The sequence below is a fragment of the Lithobates pipiens genome, unplaced genomic scaffold (genome assembly GCF_037356315.1).
Source record: "Lithobates pipiens isolate NorthernLeopardFrog02 unplaced genomic scaffold, aLitPip1_a1.2 Scaffold_1, whole genome shotgun sequence".
In the NCBI taxonomy this organism is placed as follows: Eukaryota; Metazoa; Chordata; class Amphibia; order Anura; family Ranidae; genus Lithobates; species Lithobates pipiens.
In genome coordinates, this window is record NW_027507685.1 from 83924158 (window position 1) to 83943236 (window position 19079).

General features: G+C 47.1%; 1 protein-coding gene across 5 annotated transcripts in view; it reads right to left on the minus strand.

Annotated features, from left to right (window-relative positions):
- Positions 1–19079, minus strand: part of SCAI (suppressor of cancer cell invasion) — a 1638004-nt gene that overhangs the window by 80423 nt on the left and 1538502 nt on the right. For all 5 annotated transcript variants that reach the window (XM_077463762.1, XM_077463684.1, XM_077463531.1 and 2 more), the window contains one exon: positions 14630–14803. In XM_077463762.1, the coding sequence (XP_077319888.1) occupies positions 14630–14803 (174 nt within the window). The remainder of the gene's footprint in view (positions 1–14629; positions 14804–19079) is intronic.

The window sequence follows — 19079 nt, forward strand, 5'->3', positions numbered from 1 at the left end:
CCTTTTTAAATATAGGCACCACATTGGCCCTGCGCCAATCCAGTGGTACTATTCCTGTCATTAATGAGTCCCTAAAAATTAGATACAATGGCTTTGAAATTAGAGAGCTCAATTCTTTTAGGATCCGTGGGTGGATGCCATCAGGTCCAGGTGCTTTATCCACCTTTATTCTGTCCAAATATTTCTGGACCATATTACTTTTGAGCCATTGTGGATTTGGGGCTGCGTCACTACCACCCCCATTATGGATATGAGCTCCCCCATGCTCTTTTGTATACACAGAGCTGAAGAAAGCATTTAATAAGTTAGCCTTCTCTTTGTCCCCAGTCACCCACTCCAGATTATTTTGCAAAGGGCCTACATATTCAGACTTAACCTTTTTACTATTAATATATTTGAAGAATTTCTTGGGGTTTGTCCTACTATCTTTTGCAATCTGTCTTTCATTTTGAATTTTTGCATCCTTGATTTCCTTTTTACATATGCTGTTATATTCCTTGTAACATTTAAATGACACTAGCGTTCCTTCATTTTTATATTTTTTAAAAGCTCTTTTTTATAGTTTGTGTTAACCCCTTCTACATCAAAGCTGTTGGGAAACAGGGGAAAATTTAATTTTTAACAGCTTACCTGTAAAATCCTTTTCTTGGAGTACATCACGGGACACACAGCCACAGTAATTACTGTGTGGGTTATATAGGCAACTTTAGGTGATGGACACTGGCACACCCTAGACAGGAAGTTTAGATCCCTATATAACCCTCCCCTTACTGGGAGTACCTCAGTTTTGTAGCAAAGTAATATACGTGTATTAGAAGAGGGGAGGGACCTGTGTGTCCCGTGATGTACGCCAAGAAAATAATTTTACAGGTAAGCTGTTTTAAAAATCCTATTTTCTTTATCGTACATCAGGGGACACAGAACCACAGTAATTACTGTATGCAGTATCCCAGTGCAATACTATCTGAGGGAAGGGATATACAAACAAAAGTAGGGTGCAATCAGACCTGAGGACCTATGCTGCACACTGCGCCCAAAGGCGATAACCTCCTGCCTTCTTACATCCACCTGATAGAATCTGGTGAATGTATGGACTGAAGACCAGGTTGCAGCCTTGCAGATTTGAGCCATGGAGGCTTGGTGATGCACTGCCCATTAAGCACTAACAGCCCTGGTGGAGTGCGCTTTGATTTGAAAAGGTGGAACTGTCCTCTTCAAACCATAAGCTTGAATAAGCTTGCTGAATCCATTTAGCAATAGTAGATTTCAACATTGCCTGTCCTTTTCTAGGACCTTCAGGCAACCCAAACAAAACATCAGTTTTCCGAATCTGAGTAGTCACCTCCAGATATTAAAATAAAACCATATCGCGCTAGGGAAAAGTAAAAAAAAGAAGAGCTGCAACTAAAACACCATCAAATATCACTATGGAAAAATAATTTATTGGTGATTAGCCACCTTGGCCATGATACAAAAAACAGGGCTAATTGTACAAAAATAATAGCCCTATTTTTTGTATTATGGCCAAGGTGGCTAATACCCCTGGTCCTACGTTATTTTAATTAATAAATAGCCTTTTTCAAAAGGTACACTCACGTTCAGAGCACGTTTGTTTCCCCCCCTCCTCTCACTCGTGGCCGGGCGGCCCGAGTGTTTGTTTTTCATCGCAGGTTCGCATATCAAGGAGCCTCTGAGCATAGTCTCATATCGGAGAGTCGTTTAGATGGCGACAGGAAGATAAGCCGCAAATCGCGAGTAATTGGCTGGCTGACCTGTCCATCCTCCCAGCACTGCCAAAGACGAAGCCAGGAGGAACGGCTTTTCCTGTCGCATCATGGCAGCATACACTCTGGGTTGTGACTCCGCCCCCACAACCTGATAGGACCACATAGCTATAAGATGAAGATACGCCCCCCCTCCCCGGTATTTTCTTTTTTTTCATCACCTGTTGGGACCGCACGGATCATCACCCTCTTACCGCTTTGCCCCAGCCAGGTTCTAGCCTCTCCTGGGTGGAAGTCCTTACCGGTACAGCCTCTAAAGGAAGCTAAATGGAAGGAACCCCAATCTGGTGATCTCAGGGGTATGAATACTTTTTCTCTGCAAACAGAGCATTGCCTCTATAGCCGTTGGAAGTAAGCCTTAAACAGGCAGAATGCATATAACAAAAAGATTGGTCTTTAAGCCTTAAACAGGCTTAGTACCTGGTCTCCGGTTTCCTCTTCCTTCCTGGTGTCACTCTGTATGCAGCTTGACAACATGCTCTCTGCCTTCAGTATCTCTTGTCACCTTCGGTTGTCTGGTGCCTTTACCCCAGTGTTGCCTTTCTGCCATATTTTACTTCCTTTTGCTGAGCTCTGTAGTCCCACAGCAGCATCAGCACTCTTCCTGGTCACTCTGCCGCTTTGCACATGCTGACTGTGCACTTTGGGCAGCCTGTGTATGTCTATCTATGTCTTTTCCCTTTCCAAGATGGCGCCGGCGGCCGCACGGCGCTACTGAGCATGTGCGGGTGGGACGTGACCCCGGCTCCAATTTTAAAAGGGGAAGATGCCTTTTTTTTAATGCAGATACCTTTTTTGCCTGTTTTTGTGCTCAGCTGAATTTCCTGACTGCTGAATTTTTGTTTTTTCTGCCCCAGTGTTTCCTCTCTGTTTGGTAAGTATCTCCCCTGTATTTTTCTTCTCTCTATTCCCCTCTTGTTTCTGTTGTGGCTTTATCTTCCTTACCCCTTTTGTGTTACCTGTGTCTTCAGGCTTCCTCTGTTCCCTATCCATGGAGACCACTGCTCCAGCAGATCACCACCAGCATAATAGGTAAGAGGGGAGGAGTTTGGTAAGTAGAGAAGATCGAAAAAGAGAGCAGGACGCACTAACGCTACCTAAATGGTTAGCCCCATCAGGTCCGCAAGATCATCTCGCAGAGATTCCTCACATAGAAGAAGCCTCTCTGGCCATAGGCAGAGCCATTCGGGCAGAGGAAGTCACTCAAGGAAAGGGAGTCGCAGGAGGAGTCACTCCAGGTCTCGTTCAAGGCGCAGCCATTCCCGGCGAAGAAGATCCCCTGACCGGAGGCGCCATTCACCAGCACGCCACGCTCCCATCCTTCTGAAAATACCTGCTGGGTATGCGGGGCCATAGCCCTTCCAGACAGGTTAGCCACCATTCACGTCGGGCACAGATGGTCATTCAGGGGACTTCCCCCGGGGGACCATTTTTGCCCAAAAAACCTCCCGTCATCCCGGCAAAAGAGGTTAGCCTTGACTCGATACGTTCAGGATCTGCTCCAAAAGGAAGCAATTACAGAGGTGCCCCTATCCCAAAGAGGTTAGGGGTTCTATTCCCCTCTATTTCTAGTAAAAAAGAAATCAGGGGACCTACGTCCAGTCCTGGATCTAAAAAAAATTTAACCGCTCTATCCGGGTAGAAGCATTCAAAATGGAGAGCCTCCAGTCTATCCTCCAGGCCATAAATCTGGGGGACTGGATGCTCTCCATAGATCTACAGGACGCCTACCTCCATATCCCTATCCATTCATAACTCCAAAAGTTCCTCCGTTTTTCGCTAAACCACAGACACTTTCAGTTCCAGAGTCTTCCGTTTGGAATTTCTACGGCTCCCAGGGCCTTTACAAAGGTCCTTCTTCCCGTTATCGCACATCTGAGGGAGAGGGGGGCTGCGAGTCCACCATTTTCTGGACGATATTCTCCTCCTCTCAGACAGCCGGGAGTCGCTGTTACAACATCAGAAGATCCTCATCTCCACTCTGCAGAATCTGGGATGGCTGATAAACTAGGGGAAGAGCCAGACTCGCCCCACCCAGAGAATGATCTTCTTAGGAGCCCAACTAGATACCAAGTTGAATACAGTGCAGCTGCCTCCGGAGAAGTCTTCCCTGTTGGTCTGGAAGGTGAAGAAGGTCATTTTAGCAAGATCCCTGTTGACCAGAGTATGCCTCAACCTTCTAGGCTCCCTATCAGCGACCATTCCTATGGTTCGTTGGGCTCAGTGGCACACCAGACCTTTGCAGAACTCCTTCCTACATCAGTGGGACGGTTCATCCATGACCCAGACGATCCGGATCTCGGAGACAGTCAGGTGCTCATTGCGTTGGTGGACTCGTCAAACCTAAACAATTGCAAACACATAGTCATCCCTCCTCATTGGTAGTGACCACGGACGCCAGTCTAGAAGGTTGGGGAGGCCACTACCAGTCCCCTGCAGCACAGGGCCGTTGGCCTTTCGAAGTACGGGACTCGGTATCGAACGTGCTGGAGATGAGGGCGGCCCTCCAGGCTCTCCTGGCCTTCAGCTCCCTTTTAAGGGGGAAGCAGGTCCTCTTAAGGATGGACAACAAGGTTGCTGTCGCCTACATAAACAGGCAGGGGGGGACCAGGAGTCCCTCCATGATGCAGGAAGTTCTCCCTGTGATGGAATGGGCACAGTTGAACCTGTCAGACCTGAGGGCGACTTACATCCCGGGGGTCGAGAACATCTTAGCCGACATGGTCAGCAGGGAGTTCGCCTCCAATAACGAGTGTCAACCAGACATAGACCTTGCTGCGACTCCGGCAAACTCCAAGTGCCGAAGGTTCCTGTCGAGGTTTCCCTTTCACTCAGCGGAGGGGACAGATTGCATCCAGCATCCCTGGAATTTCCATCTCGGGTATATCTTCCCTCCGACTCCCCTGATAGCAAGATTTCTCTTAAGGCTCAAGAGATCAACAGCATTGGTGATAGCGGTGATTCCTTTTTGGCCCAGGAGATCATGGTTCACAACTACAACTACAACTGAGCATGGCAGACCCACTTGCTCTTCCCCTGTCAGCCGACTTGCTCTCCCAGGGCCAGCTACTACATCCAGATCTGGGGAGGCTGCACTTGATGGCTTGGAGGCTGAGAGGGCTAGGTATCTAGGTCAGGGCTGCTCCCAGAAGGTAGTAAATACCCTGCTCCAGGCCAGAAAACCTACCACCAACTGCACCTACCGCAGGGTCTGGGAGAAGTTTGTTACCTTCTCAGGACCTTGGCCGGGATCTGTCCTGCCTTTCGGCTCCTCTAATCCTAGAGTTCCTGCAATCAGGCTTAGACAAAGGTCTTAGCTCTAGTACTCTGAAAGTTCAGGTGTCAGCTCTATCCGCCCTGACAGGGGTTAAATGGGCTCACGATCCCCTTGTTATGCAATTTCAGAAGGCCTGTCTTAAACTAAGACCACCTAGGAAGCCCTCCTTTCCAACATGGGACCTATCAGTCGTCTTAACCCTTGTACACACGGTCGGAGAATCTGACAACCAAATCTGTCGGATTTTGTCCGACGGATCTTGTCCGAAACTGTTCATACACACGGTCAGACAAAGTTGTTGGAAAATCCGATCTTTCAGAACGTGATGACGTAATTTCGTTACGATGGGACTACGTTCAGGCTAGTAGCCAATAGCTTTGATGTAGGAATTTGATCTGAGCATGCGTGGCACTTTGTCCGATCGGAATTCTCTACACATGATCGGAGTATGTCCAATCGGAGCAGTTTGTCGGAAAATATTTCCAGCAAGTTGGAAAATTTGGTCCGACGGAAACAGTCCGATGCATACCACACACAGTCGGAATATCCAACAAACCGCTCCGATAGGACACATTCCGACGGAATCTTCGACCATGTGTACAAAGGCTTAGAGGTACTATCCAATGAACCCTTTTTTCCGCTGGAAAACATCTCCCTCTGGCACCTGACACTAAAAGTCGCCTGGTCGCAATCACATCAGCGATGCAAGCATTACTGATTAAGGAGCCGTATCTGATCATCCATCCAGACAGGGTAGTTCTAAGACCCTCAGATCGCTTTATCCCAAAGGTGGCATCCTCTTTTCACTTCAACCAGGAAATCAACTTGCCAGCTCTTAACACAGACCAGGGCGACCCTCATCCTCTGGATGTAAGGGGCAACATCATAAAATATCTTTCCGTGTCAGAATCCTTTAGAAGATCGGAGAAACTCTTCATCATTCCCTACGGCCTTAGGAGAGGTCAAGCAGCATCGGCCCGAACCATTGCCTCCTGGTTGGTGAAGACTATTAAATGGCCTACTTGCTGAGTGAGCTGCAAATTCCTGAAGACCTGAGGGCTCATTCCACCAGAGCAGTGGCCACCTCCTGGGCAGTGTATTGTAGGGTCTCAGCGGAAACCATCTGCAGAGCGGCCACTTGGTCCTCCAGGAACACCTTTATCTCTCACTACAAGGTGGACTCAGCTCGGCTATCAACAGTAGAATTTGGAAAGTCCATTATTCAAGCCAACTCTTCTATTCCTTGTTAATAAACGTTTACCTTTTGCATCTCCCACCCAGTCTGCGAGTTAATACCCAGAGTGTGTGCTGCCATGATGCGACAGGAAACCGGAAAATTGTATACTTACCTTTCCGTAATTTTCCTTTCCTGTCGCATCTTCATGGCAGCATACAATATCCCACACACAAAGGTGATTCATATATACAGAGAATACCGGGGCGGGGGGCATATCTTCATTTTATAGCTTTGTGGTCTTATCAGGTTGTGGGGGCAGAGTCACAACCCAGAGTGTATGCTGCCATGAAGATGTGACAGGAAAGGAAAATTACGGAAAGGCAAGTATAGAATTTTTTGGTTTCCCGGGAAGGATCGTTTTTCGCCCGGGATTCTCCGTGCTGACTTCGCACAGGGACGCTGTGTTGACTTCAGGGATCTTCGTGCAGCGTGCGTCTGAGAGAGACGCGCTGACCCCTGCAGAGGGCTGTTTCTGCTGGCGTTACTGACTCTGTTTACTTGGGAGTCCATTGGCTGGGGTAAGAGTCCAATTTTTACTTGTGTTCCCTGGAAGTCATTACGGTTCAAGATTTGGGAACTTCATTTAACCCAGAGAAAGAGAATGAACATTAACCTTTTAAGATTTTTTGCACGTTTTGGACTTTTGTGTTTCATTTCACTAACTTTTTCTGTATAACTGCACATTTAGATTTCACTTCTTTATTTTTTGGTGTTTTTTTAGCACTGGATCTTTTACAGAATTCATGTGATTCATTTTGTATATAGAATCACTCTTAATTTTGATTGCCTCACAACACTTGCATATACTTAGCACAACATTATATATTTTCTACCTCCAAATAGATTTTGACTGCTCTCACTACATCCATAGAATGTAGTGACTTTTATTCCGTAGAACAGGGTTCTGGAAAAAAATTAAAGCAGAACAATATCCTGGTTTAGATGAAAGCTAGGATGCGTCCTCATCCTAGAAAGCTAGGATGAGGACACAATACTACTCTATCCTTTTGAATAATTAAATATGGCTCTTTAAAAGAAAGAGCAGCCATTTCTGATACCCTTCTTGTAGAAGATACGGCTACCAGAAAAACTAGCTTCTTTGTCAAAAGGGCCAAGGGAATGTGTCATATCGGCTCAAAAGGCTGTTTCTGTAATGCCGATAGAACTAAATTCAAGTCCCAAGGGATCCGGGGTGCTCTAACCAGTGGATTAAGCCGTGTTACCCCTGTACGAAGCTACAGAACAAAGAATGCGAAGCAAGTGGTCATTGAGACAATACTGATAAGGCCAAGACCTGCCATTTGATAGTACTCAAGGCCAGCTTCATCTCTAACCCCATTTGTAGAAAAACAAAGATTCTACCTATGACATACTTTCTGGGATGCCAACCCCTGGATAAATATGCTCTCCAGACTCTATAATAAATTATTCTGGAAGATGGCTTCCTTGCATTAATCAAGGTAGATATCACTGAGCCTGAAAGCCCACGATTCTTCAGAATGTTGGTTTCAATAGCCAAACCGTTAAATTTAGCATTTGTAAGGTAGGGTGGAACACTAGGATAGCAGGTCTGTATGTGGTGGTAGGGTCCATGTGGCCCGTACCACCATCTTTACTATTTATGCATACCAAGATCTTCTGAGCCACACTGGGGCCACAAGAACCACTGACTTCTTTTCCTGCTTGATCCTGTGAAGAAGTCGTCTCCTCCAGGACTGCTCCCCAACCAAAAAGGCTGGCATTCGTTGTTACCACCTTCCAGGTAACTGGTAATAAGGATTTCCTCTTCCGCAGATTCTCGGGTATCAACCACCAACTGAGGCTCTGGCACGTTATTGGCAAAAAACGCATCGGAAAATCTAGCGCGTGGACTTTCTTGTTCCAGGCACACAGGATACTGTTTTGCAGCAGACTCGAATGAAACCACCTTTGCCAACAACCGCATGCAAAGGCGAATAGAAGGATCCTTCTTCGCCTTGACCACCTGAACCAGCTCCCTTATGGTGCTGATCTTTGCCTGGGGTAAAAATACCCTCTTCAGGGTTGTATCTATAACCAGACCCAAGTACTCTAGTCTTCTTATTGGCTTATTTCTCTAGGTTGAGGACACAGCCTAGGTATTCCAGGTAGTTGACTGTGGTAACCAAGCTTTGGTCTAAGCGGGCTACCGACCAGTCTATCAAGAGAAGGTCGACTAGGTATGCTATAATCGCTATACCCTGGGCCCTTAATCTTGCCAGAGGAGGGGCCAGGACCTTTGTAAACACCAGAGGTGCAGTAGCTAGACCGAAAGGTAGAGCTACAAACTGAAAATTAAGTTTTTCCACTTTGAAACACAGATATTTCTGATGAGCAGGGAAAATAGGTACATGCAGGTATGCATCCTTGATGTCGATTGATGCCAGAAATTCTCCTGCTTGTAGGATGGAGACTACTGATCGGATTGATTCCATGTGAAAAGATCACATTTTCAGGAACCGGTTTAGATTTTTGAGATCTAGAATGGGTCTGACATCTCAGTTTGGTTTTGGCACAGTGAAAAGGTTTGAATAAAACCCCAACCCCTGCTCTTCCATGGGGATCACCATGATCACTTTTTTGCGACAAAAGTCGGTCTAATGCTTGAAGGAGAGACTTCTTTTTCTCTGGATCTTTGGGAACACTTGATCTGAGCAAACGAGGAGATGGGAATTCTTGGAACTTTAGTCTGTAAACTAGAGCTATTGTGGAGACCAGCCATCTGTCCTAAAAATCCTCCTGGCCAGACCCTTGAGAACTGTAGCAGTCTTCCCCCCCCCACTTGGGGTTGACTCTGAGTTTTACCTCTTGAACCTGATGGTGGAGGCCATCATGACTGCCTGGAGGCTGATGCCACTGGCACTTGAAAAAGAGCCAGTTTAAATGAGGGACGTTTACTCCTTTTCTTAACTGGCAAAAGGGTATTTTTCCCATATTTTGCATATAATTGTCCAAGTCATCCTCAAACAGCCTTTCACTGCGGAAAGGAAACCAAGCCAGGAGCTTTATGCATGGCGCTTCGGCTGACCAATTTTTCAACCATAAGATTGTATGCATATGCACCAACCCAAGCGTAAGGCCGCGTACACACGCGCGGACTGTTTGCCCAACCTTGTTCGTCAAACAGTTTCGGCAAACAGTCCGCTCAAAATTTGCATGAGCGGACTTGCCCACACACGAGCGGACTGTTTCAGCGAACTGTTTGCCAAACAGTTCGCTCAACTTTTGAAATGAACGGACTCGCACACGTAAGGAGGAGGCAAATCCGCCCATTTCGAGCGCGTGTACAGGTAGGCGGGGCCCGCGAAGGAGACGTCGCGGGCTCCGCCGCCTGGAATGGGCTTAAAGGGGAACCCCAACGCCGAAAAAAATCGGCGTGGGGTTCCCCCAAAGTCCACACCAGACCCTTGTCCGAGCACGCTACCCGGCCGGCCAGGAAAGGGGGGCGAGCGAGCGCGCCCCCCCTCCTGAGCCGTACCAGGCCGCGTGCCCTCAACATGGGGGGTGCCTTGGGGAAGGGGGGGCCGCGCGGCCCCCCCACCCCAAAGCACCTTGTCCCCATGTTGATGAGGACAAGGGCCTCTTCCCGACAACCCTGGCCGTTGGTTGTCGGGGTCTGCGGGCGGGGGGCTTATCGGAATCCGGGAGCCCCCTTTAAGAAGGGGGCCCCCGGATACCGGCCCCCCACCCTATGTGAATGAGTATGGGGTACAATGTACCCCTACCCATTCACCTGTGAAATAAAGTACAAAAAAAAACACAACACAGGGAAAAAATATTTTATTGCACAGCTCCGGGGGTCTTCCGTCTTCGGGGGTCTTCTCGCCGGACTCCTCCGCTATCTGTGTGTAGCTCTTTTGCTAGCGGAGGAGTCCGGCTTTCTTCCTCCCCGCCGCCGGCCTCTTCTCCCGACTTCGGGGGTCTTGTCCCCCTCTTCGGTTCTTCTGCCGGGCCACCGCGCCTTCTTGTAGCTCTTTTGCAGGCGGTGGCCCGGTCTTCTGTCGCCGCTGCCTTCCGTTCTTCTGTCGCCGCCTTCGGTTCTTCTGCCGGGCCACCGCGCCTTCTTGTAGCTCTTTTACAGGCGGTGGCCCGGTCTTCTGTCGCCGCTGTCGTCGCCGCCGCCGCCGCCTTCCGTTCTTGTTCTTCTTCTTGTTCTTCTTCTTCTTCTCCTGGAGATGTTGACTCGACGAGCTCTCCGGCCGGAATGCCAGAGCCGCGCTGTGCGGTCACTTATATAGTGACAATGGGGCGGTGTCACATGGTATATGTCACATGGGTTGGTCACATGGGTTGATGTCACATGGGGACTATGACATCGTAAGGGGGCGGGGTCACCATGTGACCAACCCATGTGACATATACCATGTGACACCGCCCCATTGTCACTATATAAGTGGCAGCGGAGCGCGTCCCTGGCATTCCGGCCGGAGAGCTCGTCGAGTCAACATCTCCAGGAGAAGAAGAAGAAGAACAAGAAGAAGAACAAGAACGGAAGGCGGCGGCGGCGGCGACGACAGCGGCGACAGAAGACCGGGCCACCGCCTGTAAAAGAGCTACAAGAAGGCGCGGTGGCCCGGCAGAAGAACCGAAGGCGGCGACAGAAGAACGGAAGGCAGCGGCGACAGAAGACCGGGCCACCGCCTGCAAAAGAGCTACAAGAAGGCGCGGTGGCCCGGCAGAAGAACCGAAAATTTTTCCTCCATAGGATAAAGTGTTGAAAACTTTTTGGGAGGGAAAAAATGCTTATCTGGGTGATCCCACTCAGAATATATAAGCTTTTCCAGCAATGAATGGACAGGAAAAGTATGCACAGCTTCAGTAAACCCAAACAAGAAGTGGGCTTTTCAACCGACTCAGTTAGAAGTAACTTAAATGTGGAGCGCCCCATTTCAGTAAGAGATTGCACCAGCAATTTCTCAGCCTGTGAAGCTGAAGAGGGTCCTTCCCCACTTGATTCCTTGGAAGAGGAGTCATCAGTCTCTTCCCGGTCCCCTGAGGGGGATTCATCTTCCCTCTCCCAGTGTTCCTCTGTTTGAGGGGCCTGGGTGGTAGAAGGGGACCTAATGCGTTTTATTCCACTTTGTGAAGATGCGATTAAAGCCGTTAATCTTTCCTCCAATATATAAACTAGGGGGAACTAATGCGCAAGCCACAAGGGAAAAAGCTTATTTTCTATAAAGTAAATCTAACAGTGTAGCTGCCAGCATAAATGTGTTCTCACACCAGATAGTAAATGAAAAAATACTAAATAATGTGGCACTTACTAAAAACAAATTCTTAAACAACTAACTAGTAAAATATAAATCCCTTGGAAATTCCAGAAGGATAAATCCAAAGAGATAAAAGCCTCCTTATATTACATTTTCCATCAAAATTGTATAGCTAAAGATTAATAAACCAATGCTATAACAATCAATATGAATGACCGTGCTTCCAATAACAAGTAGAATTACTTCAAATCCAATGTTATAACGATTACTTAGACAAGCATCTTTCACATGACAGGTACATACTGTAATTTCTCAAGTGTGAAATAATACATACAAAAAAGCAAAAATAAAGTGCAAAGTAACGACGTAACGTGCAATCTAGCAATAAGTGCAAAATAGCAGAAATATGTGCAAAAATAAACAATCTGTGCAAAATAGCAATAATTAAAATCAAAGTGCAACAATAAATGTGCAGCAATGTTTTGTGCAAAAATTGCAAGAATCTGTGAAGATAAAAAACAATCTGTGTAAACAGATAAATAGCACCTAATAACATGTAAAGTGCTGAAAATAACAAAAATTGCAGTAAAAAAAATAAAATCTGTGATATCCAAAATAGTCCATATTTGTGCACAAACCCTGTAAAAAACAGTCTAAAAAAAAAATATATAAATTGTAAATTTTTTTTTACAATTTATATATATTTTTTAGACCGTTTTTTACGGGGTTTTTTTTTTTGTTTTTTGTTTTTTACTGCAATTTTTGTTATTTTCAGCACTTTACACGTTATTAGGTGCTATTTATCTACTTAGGCCGCGTACACACGGGCGGATTGTCTGTCCAACTTAGTCCGCTGAACAGTGTTTCAGCGGACAATCCACTCGTGTGTGGGCTTCAGCGGACTTTTTCAGCGGACAGTCCGACGAACAAAGTCTTACCGAATTTCCGTAAGACAGTCCATTCAAACTTGGTTTTGTCCGTCCAAACTTGGTTTCAGCGGACAGTCCGCTTGTGTGTAGGCAAGTTGGACGGATTAAGTATGGTGCATGCTCAGAAAGGGTTTACACAGCCGAAGGTTGCATTGCAGTGTATAGGACGTCGTTTTTCTAGTCCCGTCGTACGTGCTGTACACGTCATCACGCACGCTTTCAGCGGACTGTCTGCTCATCGTGTGTGGTCAAGTCCGTTCATGCAAATTTTGAACGGACTGTCTGTCGGATTGTCTGCCGAACTTAGTTGGGCAGACAATCCGCCCGTGTGTACGCGGCCTTACACGGATTGTTTTTTATCTTCACAGATTCTTGCAATTTTTGCACAAAACATTGCTGCACATTTATTGTTACACTTTGATTTTAATTATTGCTATTTTGCACAGATTGTTTATTTTTGTACATATTTTTTCTGCTATTTTTGTACTTATTGCTAGATTGCACATTATGTTGTTACTTTACACTTTATGTTTGCTTATTTGCACGCATTATTTCGCACTTGAGGAATTACAGTATGTACCTGTCATATGAAAGATGCTTGTCTAAGTAATCGTTATAACATTGGATTTGAAGTAATTCTACTTGTTATTGGAAGCACAGTCATATTGATTGTTATAGCATTGGTTTATTAATCTTTGGCTATACAATTTTGATGGAAAAATTAATATAAGGACGCTTTTATCTCTTTGGATATATCCTTCTGGAATTTCCAAGGGATTTATATTTTACTAGTTAGTTGTTTAAGTATTTGTTTTTAGTAAGCACCACATTATTTAATATTTTTTCAATCTTTCCTCCAATCCACTCATGGCTGAGGAAAAAAACTCCTGCGTAATATATACAGGGGCTGAAATGTTGGAAGCAGTTCCATCCTCTAGCCCTGATGGCTCACTCTGACCAGCCTCCCTGGGTCTGTCAGGGGGAGATCGTATTGTGGGGGGGGGGGGTCCTCAAAGCCTGAGGGAGATCCCTTTGAGCCCCTGTTTTTTGGGGTATTTGTACCTCCCCTTCTGCCCATAGTGCTAAGTACAAATGCAGAGGTACTACCAAAAAATGCACCCACTGCTGAGCAAATAGTCCAGCAACTGCTGCTGTTATCAAGGCTCAGTGTGATGCTAAGTAAATGTGCCCTGGGAATGCCTGCATCACCAAAAAGTCACATGCCATCCATCTGCTCTGTGCCCCTCTTTCAGCTGTATGCACCTGCAAAAAGTGCACCTTTATAGCTTTACACAGCCCCACGTTGTTGAGGCTGAAGCAAACAGAAGCCACCTTAACGCCCCAGAGTGAGACTGACAAGCATGGAATTAGGTATGTGCTCTTGAACGCCCCCGGTTTAGCCATGGCAACATTTACTTAAAGGAGAAAACCCACAAGAATTAGAAAAATTCCTTAGGAATCTCCCTTACCTTATCCGGCTGCAGGGTTCTGTGGTAAATCCGACAGACCCAATTTTCACCTCTCACAGTGGACTCTGTTAAAAAACCTTCAGGAACTGCAGCCCCTTTTTATCAGGGGATCCACACTCCTGGGCCTGTAAAGCACCCCGCCAGGAAATATGGCTGAAAAAAACAAACACTGCATCCTGGGGTCCATCTCTCCTAAAAAGAGAAGTGTTAAAGGCAGAACCTTGTTTCTTCCAACACGGGGGGCCTGTGTACCATTCAATTAAACCTGAAAACACACTTTAAACAGATCCGGTTGCATGGCCCAGGGTCCAAGGGTCACTTCTTGGCTCGCCCCACAATCATGGCTCCAGGCTGAAGACAACCATGCCAGATAACTGTGAGTCAGTGAGAAATACCAGCAGCTGTAGAGTCTTGACCAAAGAAGAAAAAATATTTTGCCAGAAAAATCACAAGTTGATCTTTAAAACAGCAGAACTGTCCTCTTAGGACATTAAAAATAAGCTGAGCTATGTTTGTAAGAGGAGGCATTGTACCCTGAGCCAGGATATAGGTTTATTGCTTTCCTGTGTCCAGATGTAGATGGCTGTATAACACACAATTTAAGACTTTCTGTGTCCCTCAAGGAAAGAAAAAAAAATGTCTTCATAAATTATTAGTTACTGTTCAGTCAGACACCATACAAAGGTATACTATTCCAATTCTCACCTATGGATCGAGAGTGTGTCAGAAGCTGAGCAATATCCCTGTTGATTTTTCGTAGCTGCTCCTGGCACTTGTCCCAAAGGCCTTTGCGCATACTGGAAAGGCCAGAGATGAACAGGAAAGCCATCAGTGAGTTATTTAAAAACAGGGTAAAAAGACTCCCACGTTCAGAAAGGTCTGCAAGAGAAAAGGAGAGAAGTTACAGTTTTATACTGATCTATAATAAAAAGTAAACTATCAAACAATAGACCATTCACACTTCTTTGTTTCTGTGTGTTGTTTTTAACACGTATTGTGTCCCCTCAGAACACAATGGACTAATGCGCAGAATGGACTAAACCAGAGATATGCAATTAGTGGACCTACAGCTGTTGCAGAACTTCAAGTCCCATGAGGCATAGCAAGACTATGACAGCCACAAGCATGACACCCAGAGGCAGAGGCATGATGGGGGCTGTAGTTTTGCAACAGTTGGAGGTCCGCTAATTGCATATCCCTGCACTAAACAGTGGTTATACAGCATCACTGACACGTAATGTGGTATGCTGCAATGCATGTGTGTCCGCGTTTTGTTGCCTCAGTATGTCAGGATGCCATTTAAAATTATTGGGGGGGCGTGTCTGGCACGTGACCAGTATGGCCACTTAAAAACAGAGCTCCTCACACCGACGGACCATACCAGCGACATCCAGCATCCCCCGGGAGAAATTGTGCAGCGGAAGATCGAGGCAACTGCCCGCACGACAGAGGGAAGATGTCCATTAAACGAAAGGACGATAGAATCCCCCGCAAACGGATGGCCTACATGTACCAGCCGTCCGCGCGGCGCAGTCAAAATGGCGCCACGGCTTCGGCTCACTGCAGGCTGAAGGAGGCTATCGCTTATCCCCGCCGAGAAGGAAACACCCTTGCACCTGAGAATGCACTGGTAAGTGCACTTGATGGGGGAGACCCTTACAAATCGCCTCCTGGGACACCGTTAGCCAACAGTCCAGCAAAATCCAAGGTGCGCTTAGACACTGCAGGGACGCCCCAGGACGGCATGCAGGCCGCCACCATGCCCTATGTCTTCCCCCAGCAGAGCCCACAGCTTGACACCATTGCTTCATTCCCCACAGCAGGGCAGGCAGTCATGGATACCACTCTTAAAGAGATGTTGATGTCACTTAGAAGCTCTCTACAGTCAGATATGCTCTCCCTTATGCATTTCTTTGGAAGCAGCATTAGTGTACTGGAGGATAGAGCCACACATATTGAGGCTACTATGGGGGATGTCACCATCACAGTAAACGACATGATAGATGCTTAGGAAGCACAGGCCCAAGAAACTTGTTGGATTAAAGACAAAATGGCAGATTTAGAGGACAGGGCCAGATGTAACAACTTTAAAATCCGTGGGGTCTCTGAATCTGTCCAGAATGTCGAACTGCCCTTGTATGCGAAAAACCTTCTTAAAGTTGTGCTCCCTGAAGCAAAAAACATCGAGCTCGTCATCGATCGTATCCATAGATTACCGAAACCCACCTTCCTCCCAGATGCAGACGTTCTCCTCAGAGAGCACTTCTACCACGTTAAAGAGCAATTCATGTAAAAAGTAAGAGGGATGGCCACCCTCCCTGACCCAAAGGGCCACCTGCAAATCTATGCTGACCTGTCCCAACACACTTTGAGCAGACGTAGATAACTCAATACAATCACCAAGACGCTACGCAATAACCAAATCCAATACCAGTGGATAGCACCCGCCAAAATATCCATCCAACATGAGGGATCTAAACACCTAGTCACTTCGGTACAACAAGGACTGCGGCTCCTGCGAGACTGGAACATTGTTCCCGCCCTTAATGAAGCGACCCCCATGGATCAGAGCAACATGGGCGCCATGTCCGCACAACCTCTTCTGCCGAAAACCCATAGAAACCAACCTCCTGCATAGCAATCCGGGGACACAAACAACGCACACTGTTCGCTTGTGTTCCATGCTCACGCTCGGTCTCAAATAACTTTTTACCCCCACTTAGTGTTTTCTGGCACGGCTGTGCCAAGGACTTACTGTACGGAAACACTCCCTAAGTGTTTCTTACCTTTGTTGCTACATTAAAGCGGAGGTCCACCCTAAAGTGGACCTTCCGCTCATTGGAACCTGTACAGTACAGGTATCTGCACCCACTTCCGGCGTAGATTCTGCAGAAGGTACGCCCCTTTCCGCAGAATCGACGCCCCTTTCCGAAGGTCCCCCGCTGCCTGCTGGGAAACACACGGATCCCAGAGACAGTGGGGACCATCCTTATTGCGCAGCGTGACTCGCGCATGCGCAGTAGGGAACCGGGAAATGAAGCCGAAAGGCTCCACTTCCTGATTCCCATACCCAAGATGGCGGCGGCAGCACCCGAGAGATGATTGAGAGATCGTCTTCGGGTGCCGGCATCGCAGGCGCGCTGGGCGGGTAAGTGTCATTATTTTAATAGTCAACAGCTGCAGTATTTGTAGCTGCTGGCTTTTAAAAAAAAAAAAACGGCAAACTCTCGCTTTAAGCAGACAAAGCACGGTTCACTGCCTAATTGCCAGGCATCCTTTTGAGTCACCTGGAGGTTCCACAGGTGCCCCAGTACCTTCATCCTACGGAAAGTAGCTATTTCTGATCTACATACTCCTCCATCTCCCCCCTTTCCCCTCCTTCCCCCTTTTTTTGTTTTTGTTTGTGTCTCTCTCTTACCCTCTCCCAGCAGGGCACCGAGACTGTCTACCCACTGGCCCAGAAGCGGCTGAATCCACCCCTACCAGACCACCTAGACGTCCATCATTTATATTCTCTACAGCACCACCAGAAAACACCTAGTGAATCACCTTGGACTCCTATTCCTCCTCTACAGCAAACAAGGTAACGCATATAGCTACTGCTGCTTTTTCTGACTTGATCTGACCGCAATGACTATCACAATAGTATCCATAAACGCCAAAGGGCTAAACCACCCTGCAAAAAGGGCTTCCCTATGGTCATTGGCCAAGCAAACCAAATGCGAAATCTTGTGTGCACAAGAGACACATTTTCTAGCCAGTCACCCTCCTTCCTGCACCAACAAAATTTTAGCACCATCTATATGGCTAACACAACGACAAAGAGAAAAGGGGTTCTCATTGCCATTCGCAACTCCCTAGCATTCCAACCTGCTCAATCAATTCTGGACCCTGAAGGCCGCTACATTATTTTAACATGCACAATTAATGAAGCTCCCTACACTATTGTTAGCCTGTATGCTCCAAATGTACACCATGCACATTTCCTACGCAAGCTATATAGGAAAATTGCTGCAATTCAGCAAGGTACATTAATCTGGTGCAGGGACTTCAACTGCACCCCCGACCCTAAATTGGACTCCTCTGTCCATGCCAAGAGACACAGACCAGCCATAAATCCCCTGCTAGCAGGCTTTTGATTGTACGATGTCTGGAGATGTCTACACGCTGATGAAAAGGATTTCACCTTTTTTTCTTCCTGCCACAATTCCTACTCACATATAGACCTCTTTCTAACAGACCCATGGAGTCTTCAAAAAATCTCTTCTTCAATTATCCCCCCCACAACCTGGTCTGACTATCCACCGGTAAGCATAACTATGAAGACTCTGGGGGTAGGGGGGCGGAGCATCGCAATGTAGACAGCCAAGGAGCGTCCTCCCGCACGCTCGACCTCACGCTACCCCGTCCCGTCAGACGCTCTCGCTAGACCCCGCTTTGTCGGACGCTCACGCTGGATGCCGTCTCTCCGCCTCGCCGCCTGCTGCCCGCCGCCCGCGATTTTGGGTCTTTGGCGGCCCTTGGAGGGAGCAGAGAAGTCGAGGAGTGGACGACAAGCGGCCCTAGCCTGACGCTCTGGAAGAGGATGAGGAGAGACTGCGTAGAGAGCGTGTAGCGTCGCCCCGCCAGTCCGACTGACCTCCGCTGACCCCAGCACAGCTCTCAGCCTCAGCTTAATCTTAAACATCGGAGCCAGGTATAGTAACCCGCCTGAGGAGCGGTTTGGAAGAACAAGGAAGCTGCTCTGAAAGTAAGTGATGCTGCAGTGATGATAAGTCGCAGGAAGGAGGTAGGAGAGTTTTCCACATGCCTCCCCTTCCCCCCGCTATACCCCTGCTATACTGTTCACTACAAACGGCTGCTATCACTAGAGGTATTATTTGATTTTTTCATGTGACACTTGGAAAATGCTTGTTTTGCCGAGGTGAGGTGTACATGGCTTAAGTACCCTGGGCTGGTAAAACAAAAAAGCGAATGTGGATCAGTTGTGATATGCAAGAAATAGGTTCTGCTGTGGGAAGAAGCTTAGAGGCGTAAGGAGCGTTGTTGGGAAAAGTAGTGACTTATACTCTCGCACACTATACAGCAAAAAGATAGTAACCTGGTGATAGAAGAGTAAAGAGGTATTGACATTCCCGCCGCACCATATGCCTTC